Below are 16915 nucleotides of genomic sequence, written 5' to 3'. Positions count from 1 at the left end.
ATACCGTTAAGTGATCCGGTTTTGTATCCGATCCTAATTTAACAAGCGATGAAGAGGTTTAATAGACTTTCCCTTATAAAATGATGCGTGGCGAATTTTCTTATGAATTCATTTAAGTGACATTCATACGAACGGAGTTGTAGAATAACACAATTCCGCGATTTTAAAAAGTCAGGTCATCGTTTGGAGTTCCCATGGCTTTGAAGACTTCTGCATCTCTATTGCTCGGACCTTTGAGCTACTCTTATTGATTCTCGACGCTTTGTGTCTAGTAAATTATTCATAAAAAAAAATTTAACTATTTTTGTAAGTAGAATATATTGTTTTTTCCCCTAAAGTACGTGTGCATTTTCAGACAAACACCATATGTTATCTGAAACTATTTTAGTAAAGAGTGTAACACTTGCTAAGCAATCAAATAAGGAGAGTTTGCAAATTTCAATCACTAACTTAAATCAAGATATGCGTTGTCGATATTGCACAATTTGTTATAAAGTACTTTCAAGAGTGATCTCAGAACACTTCATAAGCATAATTTTTACAAGGCACGGCTCAGCGATCATGACATTGACTACACATGATACGAGTCAAATTATTTCACCAAAAGATAGAGAATGCCTTTAGCTAATAGCTAAACACGTGCCCTAGAGTGTGTTTTAACATAATCCTTTTTATTAGAGTATCCTTATAATACGTGCTTCACGCAACATGACCCTATATAATATTGTGACATATGTTGTTATTGAGAGTGTTCTTGGGCACCTGTTACTTGATAAGGAAATTATCATAATACACGCACTAGTCACTATAAGAACAAGAAAGATAATGTTTTAGAAATGACAAACTTTGTTTATTGAGATGTTTAACGAGGAGATATTCGTATTTCATAATATATGCCTCGAGCAACATGACCCTATAGAATATTGCGATAGATATTATCGAGTGTTGTCGGGCATCTGCTACTTGATAAGAAAGTTATCATAATAAACGCACTAGTCACGCGCACGAGAAAGATAATGTTTTAGAAATGACAAATTTTATTTATTGAGATGCTTAACGAGGAGATATTCGTTAATGAAATCCTTGGCCATTGGCTTATCAGAGCAATTGGTGAAGCCTTTTCACACTGGTGTCGGAATAAATTTTTGTGCGCTCGAATTTCTGTCCACAATTCTAGCCTCCACGTGGCGAAATCTAGCCGAAGACGAGGACAATTATTTGAAGGGCTGAACCTGCCGAGGGACGCATTTCTTCTTTGACTATAGTCTACGCAAGTCGCTTTCACTAAAAAGAGAAACTTTCCTCTCTCTTCTCTCTCCTCTCTCCTCTCTCTCACATCTATCAATTCTCATGGAGCATGCTGTTGGTTTATCTCCATGCGTGCTTATCTTTTACTCTCTCTCTCTCTCTCTCTCTAGACTGTACTTGGTCTGAAGAGGGTATTTGAGACTTTTGAGCACTTAATTAATGGCATCTCATGTAGGTACAAGGTTCTTAATCATGGGTGTTTGATGTTTTTTGCTCTCTTTTCACATCGTGTGTTTTGTACTCTCCAGGGTGTACCCTAAGGAAAAATCAGTATTCTTGTGTAAGTTTCCAACGCCAGAGGGATTCTTGCTGGTCTTTGTACTTATGGTGAGGCATTAGAAAACCCTAGCCAATCAATACGTTGCCCTAACAACTATTTGCCCATCTCATCTCATCTTCGAAAATGGCAATAGTCCTGCCCACAATTGAAGCAAAGCCCCTCTTTTGCAGGCTACGACCATCCCTTTCTTAGGTGTTCCTTTCTTGCCATTTATACGTGCCGTCCTTGCCACTAAGCAAAAAGAAGCTCCTCACACAAACACACACACACTCTCTCTCTCTCTCTCTAGCTGAGACAGACCTTTTTAGGCTGGCATAATAACCCAGGACCACATGAAATGGGGGAAAACTGGGGTGGTTCTCAGGTTGCTATCAAAGGGAAGACGATAACTATGAAAAAGATGGGTTGAATGTACCCCATTGGACTGATGATGGTGAATGCATATGAACCCTAAAAGATGTCCTGCCATTAAGTGCTTTCATTTCCATGTGGTGCTGCCCTGTACCTCCCCCCAAAAGAAAAAAAAAATGGTGGTTGAGCTCATCAGAACGTTTCCCTCATCATACCCTTCAACTGATGTCCCCGGTCATCACACCTTGTAAAAGGCTCATCCGGGATTGATTTGCGTCACATTCTCCTTCATATCAGCAACATGCTCTTTCTCGGTGACATGTACCTATCTGTCACAGGATTAGGTCTCTGTGGATTTTTTCTTTAAAGCCTTAAACAAGATAATTAAAGAAAACTAGCTAGTACACTTCTAGATAGAATTTTGACAGTTGGGGTAAAAAAAAAAAGTTCAAATTGTTCGTTTATCTCCTGATGCTGTCAACGAAAATATCTTGTGGATCGTGATCTCAGCCAAGCATTCATGTGGGTTGTCATCATCCGTATAGGGGACGAGTGGTCTGAGCTAAGTGTATGTGAGATGGCCCTAAAGCTGAGCAGCAGCTGGAACTTTTCATCTTTATTTCTCGTTTTTCATTTTCAATACAGAACATGATGTACATTTTCCACTCTGCATGACATGACCCGAGTTTGCTTAGGTTGCGCACTCTGGATGCCCCCATGGCTCTGCATAGAACATGATGTACATTTTCCACTCTGCATGATATGACCCGAGTTTGCCGAGTTTGCTTCACTCTGGATGCCCCCATGGCTGTGCACAGAACACGATGTACATTTTCCCACTCTGCATGACACGACCCGAGTTTGCTTAGATTTCGCACTCTGGATGCTTCCAAGTAACCCTTGTTCAGTTCATTTGCAGGGATGATTCTTTCTATGTGTTGTTTGCTATTATTGAAGTAGTGGTTCTGATGGAATCTGAAAAAGCCCCAACGTGGCTGTGTTGAGGGAGAGAGAGATGGTGTGTCTCCTTATCCCAGTGGGAGAAAAGAAAAAAGGAAAAGAGAAAAACATAGGTGGGTGGTTTCATCGCATTATAAGCCCATGTTTTCAATTTGATTAGATTGCTCCAAAAGTTTTTCCATTATATCACCATTTCACCTCTGTTGACTATGATTTGAGAAGGGACCCCTTGATTTGATGATTCAAACCCACATGATTTTTGCAAAAAGTGGATGCTTCCACGAGGATAACTCACAAACCAATCGATTAGCGAAACAAATTTGCCTTTGTTGGGTTCTAAAGACCTTCAAATCAAACCAACATTATCTTATCCAGAACCTGAAACTGAGTTTGGGATTTGTTGAGAGGGATTAAGGCTGTGTGGAAGACACTGATGGATCCCTCTCGACGGTGGAAGACACTGATGGACTAAGGGTTGGTGGAAGTTGCTTCCTTGCCTCCATGTCTGTATTCCGATTTTATCGTGTTTCGGGTAAAAAATTTAGAATCTCGCTCGCCTTCTAGAAGCAATTGGACTGAAAAAAATAAGTTATCAGATCGTCTCAAATCTCAAATTTTATTGATTAAAGCATGGTCAAGTATCTGTATTTCGATACCTACTCATGCTAGACATAGTAGTATGCGTCGGCTCACGCCAATAGCGCAAAAGTTGGCTTTTAAGGAGGTAAATGAGAGTTTAATGATTTCCACACTCGATATATTTTGCCCCAATACACTATCTCATCTCACTTTATGCAAGTTTACTGCCTAGCCACTATAATAGCACAAACTCAGCATATGGCAGTGTCGATTTCTATGGATGAAACTTCAAAAAGGCACAACTAAAGTGTCAAAAGGAGCAAAGTATCAGAAAATGCAATAGTTATCAATCATATCCGTCCAGATTGCTCCTCGCTTGCTTGTGTGTTAGGTCTCTAAAGAAAAAGACGGCTGCTGCTTTTTCGCATTTGAGACAGACGAGCTAGGAGATATTCCTCGCTCAACCTATACATGCTTGGTGTGGTTAGACCATTTTCAAAATGAGGCTAGTAACGAGGTGTCTCATGCCCAAGACAGTTGCGATCAATGTTTCTTCAAATTTCTTCATTGTAAACCACGCAGCTGTGTGAACTCCGTTCATGTGAATCCTGCTATTCCGTGGACCTCACAAGCGCGCCCAATTAGATCCTAGGGTTGACGTTGATGATCCAAGCGCACATGCATCCCTGGTGCAGCTGCGCGAGTCAAGGTCATTGGAACAGTTACTAGCGACCGCAGCATAATTGCAAGTCTCTTTCCTGCAAGAGGATAGACAGGAGAGCCCAAACGGATAGGGCACATAATGGTCTCGCACTAAACTTTGCTGAAGAACAAAACATCAAACGAGTACAGTTGCCTGCCAAGAACCATTTGATCATTTATGATAGCCTCAAGAATGCAACAATTCATGACCTTACCTTGTCCTTTCCTTTGTTCTCTTGTGGGTGTAGCCTGGTGCCAAGAAGAGGACAAGTTCTAAGATGGGTACAGCTAAAAGTAAATGTGAGAAGAAACCCCTTAAGTCAAGATTGACGTTTTCTTTTCTTTTTTTTTCTCTTGAAAAAGTAAAGAAATTGCGGCAAGATTCCTGGTCTTTCATCAACATCAAGTAATAGTATGTGGACCACTACATGGCACGTCTTCTACTATGATGTTTTAAGCATGAACCGAAATGCTTCTATTGGTCGAAGTCAAAGACTCGAAGTGTAACAACTATATCATCCAACTCCGGGCTGAGTCATGCCTAAAAGGAGAAGTACCTGCACTGTGCACTGTTGCATTTCCTGTTATACTGCATCTCAAACGATTTTCATTGATCAATCGCGAAAGAGTTTTGGGTCTGGCGAGATATTGTTTTTGGCTATGGCATGCGGTGCGAATGATTCGAAAGTTTAGAGACTTGAGAAATTGTTCGTGCTACCGTGCTATGTACATTGCCACAATGATCTAGGTCGAGTGAACAAAGGACGCACCCCCATGCATACAACTTTCATGCTGACCGTGTCATCGATCCTGATGATCTACCAAACCCGTGCAGATACTTCGGTTTACCAAATCGTCTCTTGTTTGTGCATGGATTCATAAACAGATTAAAAGCTGACCCATTCGCAAAATTCTAGAATTCTTTCCTTACTTTTGAAACTAAAACACATAACAGCTGATCATTCATATTTAGATCATAAATGCTGGACTCTATAAGGAATCGAATTGAAGCTACAGCATTGTCAACTGTAAAAGCTAGTCAAATACATTGAACAGAAGTCATTGATACGTCTGATTTATCAAATCTGATCAATGTGAGCACAATATCGATACCAATATGAAGAAAATTACTAAGAAAAGGAAGCTGATTTTGCTTGACACGAGTTCTATTAACTCGAAAAGAATGCGGCACGACTGAATGGCGGGAGCAACACCATGAACTAGCAGCGTGAATTGCCGGCCCCTTGGTTAGTGCATCTAGCATATCTTCTGATATTCACCTGGATTTTAAGCCGAGTATGAAAAGAAGAAAGGCCGGAAGATGTTCGCGTAGAATCCATCTTGTGTAATAGGAAATTGCTCCTCTACCCTTTCCACGGGCGAGTATATCATGAGGATTCCTGACCCGCTTTTTCTTCGGACAAGGTCGTACGTACGTGGGCTACTTACAAGAACATTTTGCACACCAGACCAACATCTGTCGACAAAGGTACTGTGTCAATATGTGCATCTGCTAATTAGTTGTCTGTGGAGATGATGATTGTAAAATCTTTCGATATCGATCGAGGGGATGTTTACTTCATTTCTGGCCATAATGAAGTGACGTTCACTTCCTCGAAACAAAGATGCATTGGCCCGATTCGGCTGGAAAACGTGCAGCAGAATTCCAGTACGATGTCATAGCTGCGCTGCAATGACGTGGATGCGGAGCGCAAAAAATTGGGTCGCGCCCGGCATGTCATTTTGAGGAATTAATTGGGTTTTGGTCGAAGCGCATCAATTGTGAAAATGAAAATCCATTAATTTCGTTGAACGTTCATTGCCGATGGAGTTTACCCCGTAAATTCTATGAATCTAATTCTACCACTGAAATAAAAAAAGATAGGTAGCGATGCAATAAGCGATGCTTGTGTGTTTTTTTCTTTTTTTGATCGAATTTCATGTTTATGGAATTCATCTTACCTCGACTTTGACTTCGTAGTAGTTCAACTATCAAACCCATGCATGCTCATATACATATGTTGTACTGATATCCAGATTATAGCATTAGACTATGTGGTTATGACAAAAAATGGGTTTGGCCTGACCAATAGCAAACCAACGCGTGGTAATTAATTGGAGGAGTCAACAGTTCGAATACGGCCCTAATACGAAGCCCCCCATGGCCCGTGTTGACAGTCTAACTACCCGATCGACCCGACCAAACCCGATGATAGTCGGCATGTTCGGGTTAAGAAGGTGACCCGTCGCTTCACCAATGAGAGGTGACCACATTTAAGAGGTAAAGTCTATCTACAAATAAGAGCCCTCCATTCCGAGGTACGCATAAGCCAGTTCCGTTCTCTAACTCCTAAGTCTCGTTGCCTTCTACATATGCCACTTTCGCTTGACTCAAGCATCGGAGAGTTCATACTGATCATAAACCCATAAATCCAAACCCCTTAACCGGTTGTCCGAGATGCATATGTGATAGCATTTGCATATCGACCGACGAGTGCCAAAATCCTAATTCGTCTTTAAATTCTTGTTAAAATTCGAAGTTAATTCCCTTTCGATAATTCTGTAATTTGAAGCATTGAAAATTTCTTGGTGAACCTCTTATCTTGCATTATCAATTTTCTTTGTGAAGTTTGACTTCCATCAAACGCCGAATGCTCGAAACATTTCAAAAAATACAAGCACTCGCATATCGAGTTATCTAATTTTTGTTTGTAATTTTCTATTCGTAGGTTTTCTTGGCCATCACCACTTCCGAGGGAAATCGATAAGTAATTCATTTACGTTCTCTTTCAAAACGCTATTCTAATCATAAAAGTAATTTCACATGCACATCAAACACTTATTTAGTGTCGGCATGGCGCGTCACCATCTCGAGAGTCTAAATCGAACTTGAGTGCCGAGTGCTTCAGAAGTCATAAATCCGCCACTACGAGTGAATCGAATCACTCCATCGAGTGACCCCACCTAGACTTGGTGCCCGAAAGTAAGAATCGAAAGCAACCATTTAATGTTTCCTGATTATTATCATCATCATTAGTATTATTACCTCTGTTTTTCGTAGCCAAATTTGGAATAAAAATTTTCACACATAGACATACGGGCCAATCTCCACAAAAAAAGGCCCACTAGACCAATGCTTACGCAACGGCCCGACAGACCGCAAGCCCATTTGATGACCGGCCCATTGGGCCCGAAGGCCCGGCCCATCTCCCGGCGACCGGGCCAGGCGGCGGAGACGAGGAGCAAAGAAAGGCCGACGGAGAGCGCGTGTCGCGCACGCGCCACCGCCAAAATTGCCCGCCACTCCTTTTCCCGCCATCGACGCCCAGATATATACTCTCTCTCTCTCTCTCTCTCTCTCTCTCTCTCTCTATCTCTATCTCTTCGCCAAGCGACTGACGAGCAGCAGAGGAATCTCTCTCTCTCTCTCTTCTCCGAGGAGCGCGCGAGAATGGAGGAGGCGTTCGAGGAGCAGAACAAGCTTCCCGAGTTCAAACTAGGTAAGGAAATCGCGAACCCTAGCTTTCGCCGTAGTTCCCGCGATTCGATTTCGCGGGTTTTCTTGTCCGGGTGATCGAGGATGGGGAAGTGTGACCGTGTGGCGTTCGATTGTGTCTGTTTTGATAGATGGCAAGCAAGCGCAAGGGTTTCTCGCCTTCTTCAGAGCCCTGCCCAGTGTAAGTGTTCTTTTCCCCATCTTTTTCCAGGGAAGGGGAGGCATTGCATTGAGAGAGGAAATTGAGAGAAAATGAGGGGAAGCATTGCAGTGAAAGCTGCATTTTTTTAGGACTTTTGGGAAGTTTCTAGCACTTTAGGCTGAGGGGTGGGGGAAGCTTAGTGCTACAAAAATAGTGAATCCCTGGTTTCGTTCTCTGTTTTAAGCAATTCGAAGCGGAGAAAAGTTTTGTCTTTTGTCGCGTAATCGTTCTTTTTTACTTTGTTGCAGGACACAAGGGCTGTCCGGTTCTTTGATCGACGGGTTAGTCCCATATCTTAGTTGTTTATCAAGAGGGTGATATTGACTGCAGCTTTGTTTTGTGTTGGTGTGAAACCGGTTACCTCTTTGTGGATATTAATAAGGCGGGATATCACGCCATATGACCACTTTACTTGAAAAAAATTGCCTTGTTAATCGATGCGGTGAATAGTTTACAACTAAGTTGCATATAACTTCACTGAAGGAGAAGCTTGTATTCTTTGAAAGACTTTATATCTGCATCCATTCGCATTTCCTTGATAAGTTGTTCCAGATCCTTTTAATTGGCTCTAGGCAATAAGTGATGACTTTGGTTTTCGAGAAAAAAGAGAGACCATGGTAATAACTGTTGAACTCTTTTCTTGGTAACGGTTGATTGTTGTTGATGCAACTAGATAAGCAGTCATAGCTAGGATTATGATGTTCTGGTGAAATCTAGCTTTACGAAGATGGACTTATCTTGATCCTTTGCTGCTGAATTAGTAGTACAGAATCTGTGTATGTTTCCAACTTGTTCTCTAAATACCTAGGCTCTTTCAATATGCTGTACACCAGTTTTGGAGAGTTTTGTTCGAGTAAAAAGACCCGATTTCATCTTGTAGCATACAAATTGTTCTTACTGATTTAAGTCTTGGTTATCATTTCATGGTGAAAATAATTTTGCAGGATTACTATACTGCTCATGGTGATAATGCTATCTTCATTGCAAAGACATATTACCATACTACTACAGCCTTGCGGCAATTGGGTAATGGACCCAATGGCCTTTCCAGTGTAAGCGTCAGTAAAAGCATGTTTGAAACGATTGCTCGTGATCTACTTCTGGAGAGAACAGACCATACTTTGGAGGTCTATGAAGGAAGTGGCTCAAATTGGAGATTGGTGAAGACCGGAAGTCCTGGAAATATTGGCAGTTTTGAAGATGTTTTGTTTGCCAACTGTGACATGCAAGAGTCCCCAGTTGTGGTGGCAATAGTTCCGATCTTTCGTGATGCTGGGTATACCGTTGGACTAGGTTATGTTGATTTGACCAACAGGATTCTTGGATTGGCAGAATTTATTGATGATAGCCACTTCACAAATTTGGAGTCGGCTTTAGTTGCCCTTGGTTGCAAAGAATGCTTACTGCCTGTGGAGGGTAAGAAAAGCAATGAAAATAAGGCTTTGCGTGATGCTTTGGCTAGATGTGGGGTGATGTTAACTGAAAGAAAGAAAACAGAGTTTAAGACAAGGGATTTAGTGGAAGATCTCGGCAGGCTTGTCAAAGGTCCTGTCCAACCAGTCCGAGATCTTATTGCCAACTTTGAATATGCTCCTGGTTCTTTAGGGGCATTATTGTCCTATTCAGAATTACTTGCAGATGGGAGTAACTATGGAAGTTACAGTATCGGAAAGTATAGCCTCGACTGCTATATGAGGCTAGATTCTGCTGCTATGAGGGCTCTGAATGTATTGGAAAGCAAAACCGACGCAAACAAAAATTTTAGTTTGTTTGGTCTCATGAATAGGACATGCACTGCTGGGATGGGTAGACGATTGTTGCATGGGTGGCTAAAACAGCCTTTATTGGATGTAGGCGAGATAAACACCAGACTAGATTTGGTGCAAGCATTTGTGGATGATACAGGACTTCGACAAGATCTGAGGCAGCATCTTAAGAGGATCTCGGATATTGAGAGATTGGTTCACAATCTTAACAAGAGACGAGCAGGTTTGCAGCATATTGTGAAGCTTTATCAGGTACGAATATGATACATTTGTCGAGTTAACTCTTTCAGTGGGCCTCATTTTGTTCCCGTGAATTGCGTTTGCAATGTAATTCCTCCTCATTCGCAACCACTTAAATTATCTGTAGATGCCTGTCTTGTAATCGACTCTGCTATAATCTTCTACTGACTTTGCTAGATGATGTGTTACAATCTGATGACTTTAGCCGTATTGTACTGGGTAGTTTGACATCTGTATATTGTCACGTAGTCCGAATATTCTTCGTAATAGTGTTGTTTGGTGCATCATCATCCTCGTTACAGACTGTACATATGCTTTCCATTTCCAAGTTCTTGTGCCTGATTTTTTGACAATAAATCGATAGGGATCTTTATTTAATTTGAATAAAATTTACATTGCAGTCCAGTGCAAGAGTTCCCTATATCAAAAGTACCCTGCAGAACTATGATGGTCAATTTTCTTCACTGATCAAGGAAAAGTATGTGGAAGTACTTCAAATTTTGACTAATGATGACCACTTGAACAAATTCATCAGTCTCGTCGAAACTGCTGTTGATCTTGACCAACTTGAAAATGGGGAATACATGATCTCTCCTAGTTATGATGCTGGATTAGCTGAGCTAAAGGATGAGCTAGCGTCACTTGAACAACAGATTCAAAATTTGCATAAACAAACTGCCAATGATCTCGATCTTCCAATTGACAAAGCGTTAAAGTTAGATAAAGGCACACAGTTTGGGCATGTATTTAGAATTACCAAGAAGGAGGAGCCAAAGATAAGGAAAAAGCTGTCCGCCCAGTTTATTGTCCTAGAAACGCGAAAGGATGGAGTGAAGTTTACTAACACGAAGCTTAAAAAGTTAGGAGACCGCTTCCAGAAGATTCTTGAAGAGTACAAAAGTCGTCAGAAATTTATCGTCGACAAAGTAGTTAACACAACTGCATCCTTCTCGGAGGTATGTGAAAAACCACTATTATGAGATTCATCTTTCTGGTTCATGTATGGACTAAAGGATCATTCTGCAGGTATTTGAATCTGTGGCTGCATTGCTTTCTGAAATGGACGTTCTCCTTAGCTTTGCTGATCTGGCTTCTAGCTGCCCAACTCCATACACAAGACCAGATATCACTCCATCTGTAATATTACTTATCATTTGCTGCTTTTATTTCTTGCTTCCAAACTCATATTATGGTTCGATTCCAGGTATCATCCTCAGCTGAAGTTTTATATGATTTGCTCCTATAGGATACTGGAGATATCGTCCTAATAGGAAGTAGACATCCCTGTGTGGAGGCTCAAGACTGGGTTAACTTTATACCCAATGATTGTAAGCTAGTGAGTATTTTTATTACATGGAAAAATTGGCTTTCTCTAGTCATCTTGAAACTGAAGTGGCTTATTGAGTTTTTGGCTACTCTGTACTCAGGTCAGAGAAAAGAGTTGGTTCCAGATTATCACTGGACCTAACATGGGAGGAAAATCCACATTTATTAGACAGGTGGTGTATATGCACCTGTTTTTAGCAGTTTACTTTTGTTTGTTATTCGGGATATTGGTCTCCATGAGATTTAATTTTGCTCTTACTTTTATTTCCTTTGTTTTCATTTTAAACATTAACGATCAGTGAAAAATGCTGTTTTAGTTAGTCCCTTTGGACATTTTATTCTATAATGCTTGAAAAGCCTAATAATCACCTTTAGGTTTCTCAGTCGCATGACCGTAGGAATTGCGTTTTGCTAATTATTTTCCATTGGTTCTTCAGTCATATATTTCGTATAATTGCAGGTTGGTGTGAACATTCTGATGGCTCAAGTTGGTTGTTTTGTTCCCTGTGACAAGGCTAGCATATCTGTTCGCGACTGCATTTTTGCTCGTGTGGGTGCTGGTGACTGCCAAGTGAGTTTAGGAATATTTTCTCTAAGTTTGTACGTGTACCAATTAATGCTGGATACATAGATTTTTTAGTAAAATGTTTTGCCAAATGGATAATAGTCATGTCTTGCAACTCAAAGTTGAGATTGGGGAAAATGTCTCATTCATGACATATTATCTTCAGCGCTCATATTCTTTGTATTATTAATTGCATACTGATGTTGGCAATATCAAATCAATTCGTCTTCCTGCCTGAACTATAATGAAATCCTTCACAGAAAGAGGGCTCTCATTTTCTCGCTCATACATGATATAAATTACGTATATGTCTACTTATTGTTCTTTTTTCATGTACACTTATGTAGAATCAATGAAAGAGTTAGAATTTAAGGATGGTTTGCTTGAGTTAGATGAGTGATCGGGAATGAAATTGTGAGTCACGGTGTTGAAGTTGCTTTTGCTAGAGTTAATGGTTCTATCTTTGTTAAGTAAGACATAGAGAAGTTAGTCAACCGTGACTAACTTCGGCCTCAAGGTGTAACTAGTCTCCTAAACTTGCAAAAAACAATCTGTCTAGTTTGTATTTCAAGTATCCAAGCCTTTCTGACTGTAGTCTGTCTTTGCTCCTTGACTATGTAGTTTTTGCAGCTTCAATGATCTTTCTGTTATTATTCTTGATTGAAAACTTTTGATCTTTTTCAAATAAATTACCTTGGTTGACTTTGTCTTGCAACTCTTAATTTTGTATCTTCTCCATCTCTCTAGCTGCGTGGAGTTTCCACCTTTATGCAAGAGATGCTTGAAACAGCATCAATCCTGAAAGGAGCTACCGATAGATCGCTGATAATCATTGACGAGTTGGGTCGTGGGACTTCAACTTACGACGGATTTGGTTGGTTCTTGTCTATAAATCCCTTCCTCCCTCCCTCCCTCCTGTGCCTGTGTCTCTGCGTGCGTGCGGGCGCGTGCGCTCAAATTATGTTCATACTCGTGTATTCAGTAATTGTGAACTGTAAAGATCTAGATTACTGCAGTTAGGACTTAGGATCTTTAAGATATCACATATCAAGTATGAGATTCTTCTCTTTTCATTTTGGATGATGAGATATGAATCCTTGACTGTATATGAGCCTTTTGCTCTGATTGCACAGCAACCGTTGTGCCCCTTAAACATAGTGATAAAACAAGAGAGAGAATCTATTCAGCAAGTCTACAAGATTGTAAGTCTTTTTGCTTTTGGTCAGAGAGTGAATCTCTCTGGAACCAATAAATCTAGCCTGCATTGAGCATTGGTTAGAACAAAAAATTCGTAACTGCCCTAAAGAGTGGCTGTGGCATAAAAAAGCTTTTGATTCTTCATTAGGGTCACCGTAAGATAAATTCAGTGCCCCCAGAAAGAGGAAATGGGGGTGGTAATTGTGTTCAATTTCAGTTCATTATACAAGATGTCCTGTCAAACTCGTCACAGCTCAATGTTGTGGAATCGATTCCTTCTATTTCTTTGCAGTAAACAATGAGCAAACATTATATTTTCTTGTTAAAGTTTGTCATTTTTATGGAAACTTTCCTAATTTCACATAGAAGTTTAATTCCACCAACAAATTACTTTACTGCAGGCTATCACGTAGGCATATGATATGCCAAAAAAATGCTTATTAGAATGTAGGTTATAATGAGTGAACATTTAGTTGTTTGATTTAATCACAATTGCATGAATTATTTAATGAAATTAGGGTAGAACAAATTCATTAGTAGATCGTGGAATTGAAATGTGTAACAGGAGGTCCACAACTGAAAGAACAGATGTTGGATACATCCATAGCACTCGTCTGCATTCTGGTAGCAGTAAATTCATGATGGAAGAAGCATATTATTGCATTGAAATGAATCTAAATGATTTTACGTGCCTACATCTGATGGATGATCTGAATAACATAGGACGGTAGCTACTGACAATCCGCATATCTATCACATATTATAATCTCCATATCTCTTACATATTGTGGGTGGACACATGCTCTAGGTGTCAGGTAGCTTCCTATTGTAAGTTTTTCGCCCTGGAGGTCTGGTGGATAGGAGTCTAGAGTGATACTTCTATTTGTGCATAGTGATCCAGACGTACATGTGACTTCTGTATCTGCTCCTATGTTGCTCTCTGAATGATATGTTATCCTTATTATATCTCCTTCCATCCTGTTCAGGTTTAGCGTGGGCCATATGTGAGTACCTTGTTGAGGTTATCAAAGCTCCGGCTTTGTTTGCAACTCACTTCCATGAACTGACTGCCTTAGCCGATGAAAACAATGTTCATGAAACTAATATGAAGCAAGTTGTTGGGGTGGCAAATTATCATGTCAGTGCACACATTGACTCGTTAAATCGCAAGCTGACCATGCTTTACAAGGTAGGGCATTGTAGATAGATTTCTTTTTTTCACAAATTGAGTTGCTCCAGATAATAGCCCAACTATGTATTGCCGCTGTTAATATGGTTTTCAGACGTTCAGTCACGCTCATCATGTTGTCTGTGTCCTTCTGTTGACACGTTTTAGTGAATTTTCTGTTTGCTGTATGAATTAGTTGTTATTCCTACAGAGCAGTGTTTTGTACTAGTCGCCCAATAAAGAATTATGTATATCTGTTAATATGTTGGCATGTCCATTTTATCAATTTCCTGAGCTTGTGGCATTTTTCACTTTGGATGGTTGATTTAAAGTCTTCTGTTTACTTTTTAAACTGAATTATCTCCACAAGTATGCCTCATTTGATGACTTATTCCAGGTTGAGCCAGGGGCCTGTGATCAAAGTTTTGGTATTCATGTTGCTGAGTTTGCAAATTTTCCTGAAAGTGTTGTCGCACTCGCAAGAGAAAAGGCCGCGGAATTAGAGGATTTCTCACCTGCTGCAGTCATTTTAAATGACCCTGGAGAAAAGGTATTCCCTTTCTAGTCTTGCAGGAGTTGTGAGAAGAGAATTATGTCTTTTATTGCAGATGTAGTAGTCTTTATCTGGAAAGAACGTCTAGATTCATCCATTTTCACGTAAAGGTTAATACTGTCTCCTATTAATATTTCAATTACAAAAATTATCCTCAGACTTTCCACTCCTGTTACACTTTGTAAATTGTATACTAGTTTTAAAACTTATATTTGCACCCTTTATTTTCAAAATTCACTTAGCTCCCTGAGGTTTCAAAAAACAAATCTATACCTTACAAACCTTCATGTTCTAAAGTTTCTAGGACTCCGAAAGGTATGAAGTGTAGGTTCTTTAAAGCCTCAGGGTGCAAAATATATATTATATAAGTAGCTGTGAAGAGAGAACTGGGACATGTGAATCAGTAGACTACTAGTTATGAGATATGTCATACATTACTCTTAAGATCTGCTTATAGAAATCGATGTAATTATCTTTTTCATTGTTTTCATTAATTTCTGGATAGCAAGTATCTGTAGTTCCTTAGCAGTTAACACTGTCTTAAAAGGATTCTTCTGCGAGTGTTTATGGGGCTTGAGTAACTGGTGAGGAAGTAATAGCGTAATGTTCAAAATTGTTAATCCTCAAGCTTTCTGTGATTGACAGGAGGGACTGAAACGAAAGAGAGACTCTGATCTTGATGACATGTCTAAAGGTGCTGCTCGAGCTCATCGCTTCTTGAAGGAATTCTCTGATCTTCCAGTAGAGACAATGGACTTGAAGCAGGCTCTGCTACAAGTAGGCAAATTGAGGGATGAGTTGGAGAAAGATACAAAAGACTGTCGCTGGCTTCAGCAATTCTTTTAGGCAGCATTCCGCTGGGTCACAACTTATCAATCCACTTTCGCGAAGCTCGTTTTTTTGAATGACGTGCAACAAGCCAGCTCAGGGTGAGAGCATAGGTACCGGGTTATTGCTTCTGCCTGAAGATTATAGATGCAATGCAAATCTCAAACTTAGGTAATGCCCTACCATTTTTGGTGGCTGTGGTACTTCCACGGGCCTCTCCTGTGTGTTTATATGCACGTGTTACTTCCTCTTTGCTGTATGTAGTTCTCTCTCTCTCTCTCTCTCTCTCTCTCTCATGTAAGTAATCGACAAGAGGGATTGAATGATGAATCCCTCTAGTCGATTATATCACTTACACGTGTTTATATGCACGTGTAACTATGGGCGAGCCCCATTATATCTGCTGGTATGTTGCTCCTGATGAATATTAATGGGTGAGTCATGTGGACCCGAAGGGTAAGATTGCCAGCAACCTCGGGTATACAGTTTCTCTCCTTCCCTCGAAGCAGCATTCTCCTTTCCAATTTGTGTTTTCCTGTTGCAAATATGTTATATGGAATAGTTATTAGAGGCGAAGTTTTTTGGTTCTCTTTCGGCCGTTCCTGACTTTAATTGCACGCGGGATTGTTGTGTTAAATGGGACTCGATATTTGCTGTCTTTTTCTTGAACCTTACCATGGCCATGTGGTTTCATTGCAGGCCCACTATACTAATTCTTATAAAGTTCACTGTCATTATAATTTTGTAATGTTGAGGATGTCTTACGGCAGGTAATGTTTTATAGGTATATTTTAGTGGGCTCGAATTAGCTGCTGACCAAAAAAAAACAAAACAGGTTTAGCTGCCGACCAAGCAGCGGCCATTGGCCGTTGTCCCCTTCATCCATTGGGTTCTTTTCCTTGTGTATATACACACCTTGTTACAGAATGTAAGAAAAAAGAGTGGAATATAGAAACCAAAGCAAAACTGTTGGGAACCGTTAAGGGTTCGGATGGGGCGGCCCCATCATTGCTAGTATCGGCTGGTGAGGGTCGTCGGCCATAATGAAGGGCGTGCAGGCCCTTGCCTAGATCTAAGCCAAGGCTTGTTGGCCCTCGTCCACAATGGTGGTGAGGCGCCACCATCAGGTGAGGATCGGCTCGCCTTGGCAACAATGTCAGGTGGCCTGACCGATGCTCATGTGGCAAGGGCCAACAAGCCCTCATTTGCTCATGGCAATAGCTGAGGGGCCTCACCTTCTCAAGGCCCCTGATGAACCCATGATTGGGGTTGTTTTTTCTTTTTTCTTTCCATGCTTTGCTTTTGGTTAAAAGTTTTTAGGATTTTTTTTCCGATTTGAAGCCACGTCAGTGCCATTAGCACAAAGGAATATCAAATAATTCTGTTAGAATTAA

General features: G+C 40.5%; 1 protein-coding gene across 1 annotated transcript; it reads left to right on the top strand.

Annotated features, from left to right (window-relative positions):
• The first annotated feature begins 7560 nt into the window (after positions 1 to 7560).
• LOC115676731 (DNA mismatch repair protein MSH2) lies at positions 7561 to 16026 on the top strand. Its single transcript, XM_030599709.2, has 13 exons — positions 7561 to 7680; positions 7808 to 7857; positions 8127 to 8159; positions 8823 to 9896; positions 10286 to 10840; positions 10911 to 11021; positions 11131 to 11220; positions 11312 to 11383; positions 11671 to 11781; positions 12523 to 12649; positions 13959 to 14161; positions 14538 to 14690; positions 15339 to 16026. The coding sequence occupies exons 1-13, from the start codon at positions 7632 to 7634 to the stop codon at positions 15537 to 15539; spliced, it is 2829 nt and encodes a 942-aa protein (XP_030455569.1). The 5' UTR covers positions 7561 to 7631; the 3' UTR covers positions 15540 to 16026.
• The last annotated feature ends 889 nt before the right edge of the window (positions 16027 to 16915 follow it).

The sequence above is a fragment of the Syzygium oleosum genome, unplaced genomic scaffold (assembly GCF_021117445.2).
Source record: "Syzygium oleosum isolate NSW1041296 unplaced genomic scaffold, Sole_v2.1 Sole_v2.17, whole genome shotgun sequence".
NCBI classification, from domain to species: domain Eukaryota; kingdom Viridiplantae; phylum Streptophyta; class Magnoliopsida; order Myrtales; family Myrtaceae; genus Syzygium; species Syzygium oleosum.
This window is presented reverse-complemented; position numbering and strand designations above follow the sequence as displayed.

Bases quoted from the DNA above. Each gene is read 5' to 3' on its own strand.
- LOC115676731 (XM_030599709.2), top strand. From the start codon at position 7,632: ATGGAGGAGGCGTTCGAGGAGCAGAACAAGCTTCCCGAGTTCAAACTA. The intron at 7,681-7,807 runs GTAAGGAAATCG...CTGTTTTGATAG, and splicing joins GCTTCCCGAGTTCAAACTAG to ATGGCAAGCAAGCGCAAGGG. The intron at 11,022-11,130 runs GTAATATTACTT...TTGCTCCTATAG, and splicing joins GACCAGATATCACTCCATCT to GATACTGGAGATATCGTCCT.